This window comes from Condylura cristata, unplaced genomic scaffold (assembly GCF_000260355.1).
Source record: "Condylura cristata isolate star-nosed mole 26May11 unplaced genomic scaffold, ConCri1.0 scaffold00029, whole genome shotgun sequence".
Lineage (NCBI taxonomy): Eukaryota > Metazoa > Chordata > Mammalia > Eulipotyphla > Talpidae > Condylura > Condylura cristata.
Window position 1 is genome coordinate 12,752,250 of NW_004567130.1, and position 12,806 is coordinate 12,765,055.

Here is a 12,806-nt window from a genome sequence, read left to right on the forward strand (position 1 = left end):
GTGCTATTGAGGGTCCCAGGTCGGGGAATAAGCTGGTGGGTGTCTGTCCCTGCCTCTCCAGCGCTATCGGTCTTGTCTGGGGACCAGGGAGATCCAGCCCACCACCCCACCCCCGGCCCCTTTTGGCTGCTCAGTGCCAGGGTAATGGAAATACACACTTGAGGGCCAATTCAGCTCCCTTGTTGCTGTTGAAAGCAGAATAGTGGGGCCCTGCAGCCTCTGGGCCAGGCTGTTTGCCAGGCTTCTGCAGAAACAGCCTACATGCTCGAGCAGTCTGTCCCACCCTCGGCCGAGGAGGTGGGAACAGGGCACCAGCCTTCTTCCAGGCCTCCAGCCTCCTTCCAGACCTCATGTCCCCGTGGGCCTTGCCTTGTAGCCTGGAACCCTGAGAGGGGCTTGGAGCATGGGGTTTTGCTTCTACCTGGAGAGGAAGGCAGGTGCCACCCCAGGGACCTCTTCAATCTGGAGTGTGGGACAGCCCAAGTTCTTGGAAGTGAAGTGGGGCCGGCACTGCCCGGGCCCCTCCCTGTGTGAGGTGGGGCCTCTCCCGCCTGCTCTCTGCCTGCCTTGCCCAGTGGAGTCAGAGTTCTAGGCAGGCAGTTCTGACTCCCAGCCAGTCAGCTGCACAGCCCTGTCGGGAGGGAGCGCCGAGCCAGGGGCCCGGCTCCCAGAGGTAGGAGAGCCCCACGGGCGACCCGAGAGCCGCGAGCCAGCACCTCCAGGCCTGGGCCTTGCAGGAGAGGTCAGCTGTGAGAGCTGGGGCTTAGCCAGGCTGGTGCGGGCCCTGTCTTCCTGTCCCGAGGCTGGTCATTTCTGCCCTGGGTGGGGCGGAGTCGTGGCCTTCTGGGCATAGGCAGGGCATGCACTGCAAACAGAGTTGCCAGGATCACTGGGTCTTACCTGTGTTGCGTCTTTTCTTTACAGACGCCCTGCTGGCGGACTTGGAATCCACCACCTCCCACATCTCCAAACGGCCAGTGTTCTTGGCGGAGGAGACCCCCTACTCCTACCCAACTGGAAACCACACCTACCAGGAGATTGCTGTGCCACCCCCCGTCCCTCCACCACCATCCAGCGAGGCCCTCAACGGCTCGGTGCTTGACCCCTTAGATCAGTGGCAGCCTGACGCCTCCCCATTCACCCACCAGCAGGTAAGGAGGGGGCCAGAGCTGGGAAGCCACCCCGTGGTAAAAGAAACTTGCCTGGGGCAGAGAGAGCAGGGGTCAGGGCCACAGTGGGAGAGGCAGGAGCTGTCCGGCTCTGTCCCGCCAGATGCCGCGTGAGGGCCGGTGACCAATGTTTAATCACCTGTCTCGGATGAGCTCGTGGAAATTCCCTGGTGAGGCTGGCTGTGAGCAGGCGCCTCCTGGGGGTGACGGGGCTGTTCCTTGCCCCCCCGGGGGGCCTCTGAGCATTCTCCTCCCCTCGGCCTCAGTCCCTGTCACCCGTCTCCGGCTCCAGTGCCAAAGCTCCCTGTGCCTCCACCCCACAGGACGGCGGGGGTGCTCCGCGTCCCCGCGCCGCTGAGGAGGAGCACGTCTACAGGTACCACCCTCCCCTGGTGCCCAGGTGGGGCTGGGGGCAGCAGACCGACAGCCGGCCCTGGGGGACCTGCCCCAGGGCTCACTGGTTATACCACAGAGGCCTGAGGTTCTGGCCAGCTGGTCATGCATCTCACTTCTCTCGCCCACTGGCCTTAATCACGGCCAGTCCGTGCAGCGGATGGGCTGGGCTGTCAGCGGGCTGTCACGTCACCTGCGGAGTTGAGGAACTGAGGCAAGACTTCCTTCCACCCCTCTTCTTGCCACATCCCTTGCCCACTCTCCGCCCTCGGCTGGGGGAGACCTCGTATCTCCGCTGCTTCTCCTTCAGGACTTGGCCCACCAAGTCAGTGTTTTTCACTGCTGTTTTCCCTCTGCCTCTGGAAGCTTCCCCAACAAGCAGAAGTCAGCTGAGCCCTCACCCACTGTGATGAGCACCTTCCTGGGCAGCAACCTCTCGGAACTCGACCGACTGCTGCTGGAACTGAATGCCGTGCAGCAGAACCCCCCAGGCTTCCCTGCAGGTAGGGCGGGTCCTGGTGGGGGGCCTGCGGGACCCCAGGACCCCCCAGGCTTCCCTGCAGGTAGGGCGGGTCCTGGTGGGGGGCCTACGGGACCCCAGGACCCCCCAGGCTTCCCTGCAGGTAGGGCGGGTCCTGGTGGGGGGCCTGCGGGACCCCAGGCTTCCCTGCCGGTAGGACGGGTCCTCGTGCGGGGCCTGCGGGACCCCAGGCTTCCAGGGTCGGCGCTGAGCAGCCTCTCTCTTCCTTTCTCCAAGACGAAGCCAACTCTGCTCCCCCGCTGCCTGGGGCTCTGAGCCCCCACTATGGCACCACAGAGAACAGCAGCCTCCTGGGGAGCAAAGCTGGGCCCCCGACGAAGGAGAAGCCCAAGCGGAATGGGGGCCGGGGCCTGGAGGACGTGCGGCCCAGCGTGGAGAGCCTGTTGGATGAGTTGGAGAGCTCCGTGCCCAGCCCTGTGTGAGTGTCCACCGAGCCCCCAGGCCTGTCTGTGTCTGCCCCCCCGCCCTGGCGCCATCTGTCCCCCCATTGCTGGCCGGGGCCTAGACCTAGACCGGGCAGTGGGGCGTGGGGTGAGTCTGGACACACCCTGCCTGCAGCCAGCCTCCAGCTTTCATCCTCCCGCCCCGGCGGGCGCTGTGTCAGGGCTGCACGGGGTGGGCCCTCCCCGGGGTGCTGGGACCCGCTCTCACGCCTTGGTGTACCCACCCGAAGTGGCCTGAAGGGTCGTGTGGCTGTGAGGAGAAGGGCTTTGTCTCGATAGGGGCGAGCCCCAGGTCTGCGGCGGCTCGCTGGGCTGGGCGTGGGTGCCGAGCCGCAGCACAGGCGCCTGCTCAGCGCGATGAGTGTCAGCTCCGGGCAGAGCTGCCGTCCTGAGGAATCGGGCTGGGGGCTGGAGGTGTCTTCCAGGGGAAGGTGCTGTTGGCACGGCCTTCTCCTCTCCCAGGTCAGCTCGCCTCAGAGCCCTGCCCCCTTCCATGGCGGCCCCCAGGAGAGAGCGGGAGCGGGTCTGGGTGCGGGGAGCCCAGCGTGAGGCGGGCACAGCCACTGGGGGGGCAGGTGCTGGGTGCGGGGGCCCCGCTGACGCCGTGTCCGCCCGCAGCCCCGCCGTCACTGTGACCCAGGGCGAGGTGAGCAGCCCGCAGCGGGTCTCCTCCAGCCAGCAGCACACACGCATCTCCGCCTCCTCCGCCACCAGGGAGCTGGACGAGCTGATGGCCTCACTGTCGGATTTCAAGGTGCCCTGCGGCCCCACCCTTTGCCCTGCCTGCCCCGAAAGGGGGCCCGTCCTTCTCATCTTGTACCTCGGTGTGGTAGCTGTGACTCAGCCCTGCAGTGTCGGGGTGCCGAGACCGAGTCAGGCCCCCGCAGCGTGCTGGCCGGGGTACCGGACCCGGGCTGGGGCGTGCGGGTCCTGAGTGTCGGCTGCCCGTGCAGGCAGAGAAGCGCTCAGGAGGGACATTCCTTCCTCCCTGGCTCCCGGCTCCCGGCTCCCGCTCTCAGGAACCTGGACAAAAGGCCCTGTGTTGAAGGCCGCCCGAGGGGGAGGGCTTCTCTGCTAGGCCATGAGGGACTTGGCGCCTGTGTCTGAGCGGTCATTTGCCCGGAGCCCCGTCTCCCACACGGGCTGTCCTCAACACGTCTTCTTTCTTTCTCTGTGCCTCTGGCCCTGAGTCCCTTGCCAACCTCCCACTCTCCCTCCACAGGCCGTTCATTTCCTCCAGGTTCTGGCTCTGGGACACCGGGTTAATCTAGTCCTGCAAGTACCTCCCTTGCGGCCTGCCCCCACTTCCGGGCCTTCCTGGGCTGCCAGAACCATGTTTTATTTAGAGGATGTAGTGCTGTGGTGGACTGATACTGACAGAACGCTCCAGCAGTCACTGACTTTTCCCTTCCGTGTGGGGAGCCCCTGAGACCCTCTGAGGGAATAGGAGAAGGGGGGCCAGCTGTCCATGTACTCGGGGCCCTGAAGGGGCCTCCTGGCTTCCTCTTAGCTGGTGTCTCACCGTGGAGCTCGGAGTATGTGAGTGGGGCCAGGGGGCGGCCGAGCACGGCTTGCGGCCCAGGCACGCTGCAGTCAGCGCCCCACGCAGGTCAGGGCACTCGGCCGTCGGCCCGTCGGCCTGAGGAAGCCCTGCCCCCGCCCCGTGGCCACCCATCGGCTGCTGCTTTCTTGACGTTCTGCAGGAAGCCACGCAGGTTTCAGCTGCACCCAGCAAGATCCTGGGTGGACATAGAAAGTGTCCTGAAGAGACAGAGCCCAGATTGGAGTTGAGCCTGGGTGGGGGGGGTCAGCTGTGTGAGGCTGATTTTCCCTGGACGGTGCTGGGCTGCCTGTCTCCCCTGTCCACCTCCCACCCCGCCCTTCTCTGCCTCTGACAGGATGGCCTTACAGGCAGACTTTTGCTGCCTGGGGCCTAAGGGCCCAAGGATGCGGAGCTCAGGAAAGTCTTTATTTTGGGGGAGTAGTTCCCTTGCTTCAGCTTTGCGGCCACCGCAGTCAGTGTAGACGGTGCCTCAGCGCTCCAAGGCCGAGCCCGCCTCTGCAGGGACTGTCCTCACCTCTCCCATCTCTCTCTCCCCTCTGCCTTTTGTCTTTCTCCTCTTCTAGACCAGCTCCTCTGCGGTGGCCTTAAGCTCCCTGGGGCTGCTGCCCAGCTCAGCACCAAGCCCACACCACGCACCTCCTTCTCCTCCTCCTGTGTTCTTGCCATCCACTACTGTGTCCTCGTCCGCAGGCCACAGTCACACCCTGGAGGTCCTCTGCATCAAGGATGATGACAATGGACAGGGCCTCCCATCTCCTGAGGCCTCCGGCTGGCTTGATTTGGCCGGCCTAGGGTTGATGGCTGAAACCCCCCGCTCAAAGGCTCCCTCGGGGGAGGGTTCTCTTGGGCCATTGGGTACCGAGAGCCGGGCTCAAGTTTGTAGAGACCCACCACACCTCGAGCGTGAGCTCTCCAGGGCTCCCCTCTGCCACACTCTCCCCCCAGCTGGGTGCCCAGAGCCCCAGGAGCCGGGAGGCCCCCAGGGGCCGCCAGCCCACCCTGTGCGCTCAGAGGAGGCCGAGGCTGCCACGTGGGAGCATCCATGGAGTTTGGAGGTGTTCAGGCCTGGGACTCCCTGCGGAGCTGCGCCTGGCTTCCAGGAAGTCACCGAGCCAGCTGTCGCGGCCATCTTCCCAGACACCTGGAGTCTCACGAAGGAGTGTGGACAGTTCCGGAAAGAAAGGGCGAGGCCACAGCCAGGGGGGCCGGAGAGCAGCTGCCCTGGCCCAGTGGATGAGGATCACTCAGGTGGAGGGGTGCCCGTGAGGGGCAGTCCGGTAAGGCCAGCCCCCGGCCCCGACACTCCCGGGAGGCCTCCGGGCGCCCCTGAAGCTGCCACCGAGGCCGAGAGGGAACAGCCGAAGCCTCCAGCTGCCACCGCCCCGGACACACCCAGCGCCCCCGAGAGGATTTCCACCGCCCGCCAGGCAGGCGCAGGCGCACACGGCTGCGGCATGGCCCCGCAGCCCAGCGTGGCCGCTCCCGGCTGACTGCATGCAGCCTCCCGCCCGCGCATGTCTGCTTGGGCAGCAAATCCCGAGAAAGGCGCCCGGCGCCCCACGACAGCCCGCGGCAGTGGGCTCGGGGGGCCGCGGCGGCCCCAGTCTCTCAGCGAAGCCCCTCGGCTTGTTGAGGCCTTTTCCTTCGGACGAGCTGCCCGGCACCCCGGGGGGCCGTGTGCCGCGTGGTTAGGGCGCGGGCTGTGGGACTGGTGGCGCTAACTGCAAGCCATTCCTCCAGCGCTGCCACCAGCGTGACCTGGGCAGCCACCTCAGCCTCAGTTTTCTCATCTTTAAAATGGGAGTAACAACGGACCACTTCGCCACGGCTGTCCAGGGTTAAGTGAGGTAATTCTGGAAAGTGTAGCGAAGGCGACCGTGTCCTCAGCCGGGCTGCTGCTGTGGTTCGTTGCTTTTGCGCGACGTGGACTTTATGTCCCCTCCTGGCACAAAACATCGACGGATCAAAACCACTGCAAATAAGTGGGCTGTCATGTGAACGAGAAAAACCGGGATTAAGTGAATTACTGAGAGGAAAGGCTGCATTTTTCTGTTGCAAATCAAAAGGAAGAAACACAACCAAATCAAAAGAGAAAGAAAAGGCCCAAGCCCCTTCAAGAGTGTCCACTTACACCTCTCAGATACTCCTTGTAGGGAAGCCTGGAAGGGAGCCAAGGAAATACACCCATTCTAAGGGTGGGGAAACTGAGGCCAGCAGAGGATAAGTTCTTGCCCAGGGTCACTGCCGCCTTGGAGGCGGGCGCCTGGTGGAGTGCACCTGTGCTGGCTTGGCGCTTCCCTGGCGGCCTTGTTCTGCCTCCCCTCCCCGGTACCCGAATGTGGACGCTGAGCTCAGCTGAGCCCAGAGCGGGTCTGTGACCGCTTCCCCTCCCCCCTCAGATCCGTTCTGTGATCAGGAGGAGCCGGGAGACGGGCCACGCGCACCCCATGTCCCGGGAGCCCTCCCCCCGCCGCCGCCCGGACCCCGCCGCCCTGAGCAGGACCCCGTCCCAGGAGCGGCTCATCACAGAGCTGCAGGGGCGGCTGGGCATCCAGCCAGAGGCGGAGGAGGCCCAGGGGACAGTGGGGGCCTCTGCCGAGGACTGGCTGACCGAGGGCATCGTCGTCACCGTGCAGCCGCGCGGCAGGCGGGCTGGGGGGCAGCTTGTAGAGAAGGTAGCCAGGCGATGCCACGGGGGGCCGGGCCGCTCTTCCCTGGCCCCAGCGCTGGCTGGAGGGGCCCCCTAGTATCTGGTGCGCGAGGGGGTCCCACAGCCTGTGACCTTGTGAGACTGGCTCAGTCTTGGAGTCACGCTGGGAAGACGCTGGGAACCCGGGGACATCACCTCCCCATGCTCCCCGCTCCGCCAACTGCTGTTTCCTCTTTTGTCTTCACTCTCTCCCCCCTTTCTCCTCCCCAGGTTGTCTTCCCTCCTGGCTCTCCCATTCCCCAGAGAAGAACCGTCTCTGTCCTGGCTTCTCTTCCTCCTCCTGTCCCTTTGCTCCAGCATCGCAAAGACACCTCAGCCGGCAGCTCTGCTCCCCTGCCCTTCCCGCCTGCCCCCTCTGCCCCAGGGCCCCTGGCTGTCACCCATGGCTCCTCTGGGGTCCAGAGTGTGGGGGCAGAGCCCTGGGGTCCAGAGTGTGGGGGCTCCCAGGGTCCCTCCCATCTCGCCGCTGCACCCCACACCGTGAGGTCCGTGGGCTGCCAGACCGAGGAGGACCCGCGCTCTGCCCCAGTGCAGGCAGGCCCCCGGGACCCAGCGCCAGCCCTGCCCGTCTCTCCCCTGACCCCTGAGTTGTGTCCCTACCGTGCACACACGAGCAGGGGTGCACGCCCAGGCCCTCCGCCCTCTGCCTTCGAGCGCCCCGGCACACTTCCCCACAGCCCTTCCCTAGACCAGGCCTCGACTCTGGACCCTCTCAGCTCCGTGTCCACTCCCCGGGAGGTCAGCTGCCCCTTGCTTCCCTGTGGGACACTACCTGCCTGCCCCTGCCCAGTGCCCCTCCGCCTTGCTGTTCCCACACTTATGCCCCCCGCCCCCAGGCCCAGAGTCCTCGAGGCCCCCCGCTGTCTGGCCTGTCACCTCCCTGTGTCCTGTGCCGCCAGTTGGCCTCCACCCTCCCCCTCTGCCCCGGGCCTCTCTTCCGGGTTGTCCCCCCTCCCGATGCCCCCTTGGCCTCTGACGTGGGTAATACCAGTCAGGGAACTGGTCTTCATCACTCTGAATTCCCTTTCGTGAAATGGTCCAGTGACAAGGTCTCTTTATTTTTTCTTCCTGAAATTCCCAAAATATTTCTTATACCGGTTTCCTCTCCTATCTAAGCTCCAGGGCCTGGAACAAAGAGCGGCTGGGGAGCTGTGCGGGGCGGCCAGCTGGCCTCTGGACGGCAGGCAGAGCAGTCCCGAAGGGCAGGACGAGGGAGGGGTCAGTGCCGCGTGTCTTGCTTGCCGTGTTCTCCCAGGGCCTGTGGTGTCGCAGGGACCCGCAACCCCGTCTCTCTGACCCTGTAGTGCCCTGTGACCCTCCCCCCCCAACTAGGGCTCCAGAGGTCCCCAGAGAGTTGCAGTGGTTGCCTCGTGCAGCCCCCTGGTGCAGGAGGGGATGGCCCTGGCGCTGGGGTGCCGTGAGCCGCTGTGATGTCCTGACCAGCCCTCTCTCTGTCTCCATAGTTCATGAACCAGGGGAGGCCGGGGAGCAGCTCCCCACCTGGGGGACCCCCAAAGCCTGGGAGCCAGCTGGACAGTATGCTGGGGAGCCTGCAGTCTGACCTGAACAAGCTGGGGGTTGCCACCGTGGCCAAAGGGGTCTGCGGAGCCTGCAAGAAGCCCATCGCCGGGCAGGTGATGAGGGGCGGGGACTGGACAGGGCTGGAGCGGCAGGTGGGCGTGGGGAGGGCGCCCCAGGCAGGTGATGCCGAGCCACTCCCACCTCCCGCCCCAGGTCGTGACCGCCATGGGCAAGACGTGGCACCCGGAGCACTTCGTGTGCAGCCACTGCCAGGAGGAGATCGGGTCCCGGAACTTCTTTGAGCGGGACGGGCAGCCCTACTGCGAGAAGGACTATCACAACCTCTTCTCCCCGCGCTGCTGCTACTGCAACGGGCCCATCCTGGATGTGAGCTCGGGTCGTGGGGGGCGGGTGGCCCCCAAGGCGGGGGGCTGCGTCAGGCCCGGAGCCCCACAGCCAGGGGGCGGTGGGCCGGGCTCAGCGCAGCCGGCCCGCGGCCCATCCTCCCTCCCCGTCCACGAAGCCCACGCAGAGGCTGTGGGGGTGGGGCGTGGCTCCCTCGTGCACGGCAGAGAAACCGCTGCCTCTGAGCCTGCTCCTTCACCGTGAAACGCGGGCCGCAGTAGAGCCCGTGGCCCTGACCCCGTGGGGTGTGAGGCCGTCCCGCGCCGGCTCTCGGTTGCAGCCAGCGGTTGCGGTCAGAGCGGTCTCCGTGACTCAGAGACTCTGCTTCCCTCTTTCCTCGGAGGGAGCGGGCGGGAGCCTCGCCCGTGAGTGCCTCTGACCCCTGCACTCTGCGCCCACAGAAAGTGGTGACCGCCCTTGACCGGACGTGGCACCCTGAGCACTTCTTCTGCGCCCAGTGTGGGGCCTTCTTCGGCCCTGAAGGTACCGGCCACCGGCTGGCTTGCCCCAGGCCCCAGGGACAGTGGGGCGGGCCTGGAGACACCGGGGAGCGGGCTGTAACCGTGCCGCGCACCGCCTGTCCGCAGGGTTCCACGAGAAGGACGGCAAGGCCTACTGCCGCAAGGACTACTTCGACATGTTCGCGCCCAAGTGCGGCGGCTGCGCCCGGGCCATCCTGGAGAACTACATCTCGGCCCTCAACACCCTCTGGCATCCCGAGTGCTTCGTGTGCCGGGTAAGGAGCCCCCCGCCTCCCGGCCGAGGCCGGGGGTCACGCAGCGGGGAGGCTGCACGCCCTGTGCTCTGGGGCCCCTGGGTGCCTCGCTTGGGGTCATCGGTGGAACGAGCAGACTCAAGGCCGGTCGGCCCTGGGCGCGGAGGCGCGAGGGGAGGCAGGCGTGTGGTCACCTTGGGACTGGCCGTGTCTGGGGAAAGGTGTGTGGGGATGAAATGCAGGATTTAGCAGCCTCAACAGACATGGGCAGTAGTTTTCGAACCGCATTCTGGGAGAGAACGGCCCCAGATCCAGTCACCGGGGCGCCAACAGCATTCGTGACAGATGAGTCTGGGAAACGCTGCGGTGCCGCGTGTCTGCGCCGGGAGCCCGGGATGCCGCCGCCGGGCCGCAGGAGCCTTCTCCACCCCCCCCCCCCCCCGGGCTCCTGGACACTGCCCGGCCCCTGGTGGTGGCCAGAGTCAGACCTGCGTCGGGCCCCTCCTGCCCGGAGAGCGCAGTGCGCCTGGAGCCTAGCACTGGGCCCCCAGGCAACACTCCGGGCGGGGGTGGGGGGGCTGGGGGTGGGGTGGGAGTGGGCGACCCCGGGGGCCCCCCAGCCTGAGCCCCCGCCCGCCTGCCCGCAGGAGTGCTTCACGCCCTTCGTCAACGGCAGCTTCTTCGAGCACGACGGGCAGCCCTACTGCGAGGTGCACTACCACGAGCGGCGCGGCTCGCTCTGCTCCGGCTGCCAGAAGCCCATCACGGGCCGCTGCATCACCGCCATGGCCAAGAAGTTCCACCCGGAGCACTTCGTCTGTGCCTTCTGCCTCAAGCAGCTCAACAAGGGCACCTTCAAGGAGCAGAACGACAAGCCCTACTGCCAGAACTGCTTCCTCAAGCTCTTCTGCTAGGCCCCGCGCCCCGCCCCAGGCCCTGCGGCTGCTGTGGCCCAGAGGCCGCGCCCAGGGGTGAAGGGGCAGGCCTGACTGAAGCTGGGGCCTGCATCCTTGTGGTGCGGGGGGCGGGGCCGGCGAGGGGGCCTCCTGCCGCCTCCGCCCCTGCCAGGGCCTGTGTGCAGCTCTGCCCGACTCTCCGCCCTCCTGGAGGCGGGCCCTGAGTGTCCCCGTGAGCCTCCTGCCCAGGCTGCACCCCACACTGGAGCCATCTCTTACTCATACCTTGGCAGTGGAGCCCCAGGGGCGGGCAGAGAGGGTCAGACGGGCCGGTTTTCATCCTCATGCTCCCTGACCCCCTAGCCCCTGCTGTGAGCACGGAGTGGGGGGCCCTTGTGCCCCCCAGTCAGTGCCAGCATAAACCCGTCCATCTGGGGCCCCGGGCGCCACGGCCTGGGCAAGGCTCCTCTTGCCCCCCCGCCCCCGGCCCTCCCAGCCCCCAGTTCTACCGAGAAAGCCTCTCCAGCAATAATGTTTTGTGGTCACTTCCTCTGTCTTGGGGGGATGGCGTGAGGTGGGGGTTCATCCCGTGCCTGGACACTGTACCAACTTTGATAGATTTCTACACTGAGGTTTGAATTCATATTGTCTGAGTTGCTTTTACTTCTCTCTACAGTGATTTTGAAGAGATTTTAAAGATGTCCCTTTTTGTACTCTCCTCCTGTCCGCCGTCAGCGGGCCTGCTGGTGACTGCGGCCATGGCCTGGCGTTTGCCTTGTACTGAGGGCTTGGGGCAGGGAAGCAATTTGTATTGTATTTTTTCTTAGCACAAGCAGGTGAACTGGGAGCAGCTCTGTGACTCCCCTCCTTACTCCACTGCTCGCCAGGACTGTTTGTAAACTGCTGTATGTCGGAAACCCTTCCTTACTCCCCGGGCCAGCAAGCTCCTGCGGGCGGTTGGCCTAAGGGTGTTTTGCCCTCCTGGGTTTAGGATCGCAGACCTCATCCACTGTGTTCCTGAGGGAGGAGAAGGGGAGAGGACACCCCGGGGGTGCTGTTTCCTGCCCAGGAAGCCTTTAGGAGCACCCCTTTCCTTTGTGAACTTTTTGGCGACAGAGACAACCCACCGAACATTCTCAGCCTCCCCACTGCTTCTCTGGGGCTCTTTCTTCTGCTGTCTCAGGAAAGCTGGTGTCTGATTTTGATGGTTGGTTTTGCTGATTCCGCCGGGCACATCACTTCCCCAGACTTCCTGCCCTCCCAGGAGGCTGGGTACAGGTCTTTTCCCTTTTGTAGCTGAGGCTGACTTCCCAGAGGCCTGGGGAGAGGGGCCTAAGGTCTCCCAAGGGGAACTGATAGGATTTGGGGCAGAGGGATGTGATCCTGAAGAAGCAACAGGAAGCCCCCAGAACTCTCGACCCCGGGGATGAATAGGAGCAGGCAGGCCCGGGGGCTCTTGCTGGCAGAAAGGCTGACCCCATGGGGTAGAAGCTAGAAGGAGCCAGGTCACTCAGCTGGCCGCATAGTCTGCACTGGGGTCTCAGAAGAGGGCCCCTGGCTGGGAGCAGCCCAGGTCTGGGCAGGTCAGCCAGGCCCCTCTGAAGGTCTGCTGTCTCCGTCCACTTCTACCCATAGGCCTTACTGCTCTGTTTACAGTGACCTGCCCCAGGCTCCTGAGAGGGACTGGAGTCCCTGGGGTCTACTCTCTGGGTCAATGATAATTTGATGATTTGATTTTAATTTTTCTCCATAAACTTCTAACCTGGCTTTCCCCCCTTTCGATTTCTGTGATTTTTGCCAATAAAGTTTGACATTATTTTCATGGTGCTAGTGTCTTTCCTTTGTGGTCAGAGAGAAGAACTTAGTCCCTGAAGAGAGACCCTTCCCTCTCCAGACTCACAGGAGCAGCTTGAGAGGGACTTGTTGACGGGAGTCCCTTACTTGGGCAAAAAGCCTTGGTGATAGCTCCTCGAAGGTCATTTGCTGGGCTTGTCTGGTGGCCGAGGGGTTGAGTCTCAGCACTGTCGCTCCTGGGGACTGAGCTTGATCCCCACACGGCACGCAGGCTCCTGTCTCGCCGGCTCCTGTCTCGCCCACTCCTTGTCTCAGCAGTGTATCTCAGTAAGTCTGCCTGTTCTGCTCCCCACTTGGTCTCTGGTGAGTCCTCTTACCCACCCCCCTCTGTCCTGCATCCCAGCGCTTCTATGTAAAAAAAAAAAAAAACTAACTAACTAAAAAACCCCCAAAGGTCACTTGTCAGTGGTGTATGATCTCTGCTCCCTGTATAAGCTGTGTCGTGCCCCCTGCATTTGGTGAGGGAAGGCTGGGGAGCACTGATACTGCGTCCTACTCTAGCCCTCCTCTGGGTCCACTTAGGGCACCCTCCTGGGGCCTGTGGGTGGCTAACTCACCCTCATTTACAAATGGGGAAAGAGGTTCAGAGAGAAGA

At 64.6% G+C, this 12,806-nt stretch overlaps 1 protein-coding gene across 3 annotated transcripts; it reads left to right on the plus strand.

Moving 5' to 3' along the window:
- The first annotated feature begins 612 nt into the window (after positions 1-612).
- On the plus strand, positions 613-12,173 carry PXN (paxillin). 3 transcript variants are annotated; one of them, XM_012730999.1, is made up of 14 exons: positions 613-673; positions 925-1,151; positions 1,436-1,545; positions 1,929-2,065; positions 2,320-2,521; positions 3,165-3,300; positions 4,674-5,537; positions 6,510-6,785; positions 7,937-8,038; positions 8,284-8,454; positions 8,555-8,728; positions 9,148-9,229; positions 9,334-9,482; positions 10,109-12,173. In XM_012730999.1, the coding sequence occupies exons 4-14, from the start codon at positions 1,972-1,974 to the stop codon at positions 10,373-10,375; spliced, it is 2,517 nt and encodes an 838-aa protein (XP_012586453.1). In that variant the 5' UTR covers positions 613-673; positions 925-1,151; positions 1,436-1,545; positions 1,929-1,971; the 3' UTR covers positions 10,376-12,173. The 3 variants fall into 3 exon arrangements, with proteins under 3 accessions (XP_012586453.1, XP_012586454.1, XP_012586455.1); XM_012731000.1 differs by having other exon boundaries at positions 1,493-1,545; XM_012731001.1 differs by lacking the exons at positions 613-673; positions 925-1,151; positions 6,510-6,785 and having other exon boundaries at positions 1,501-1,545.
- The last annotated feature ends 633 nt before the right edge of the window (positions 12,174-12,806 follow it).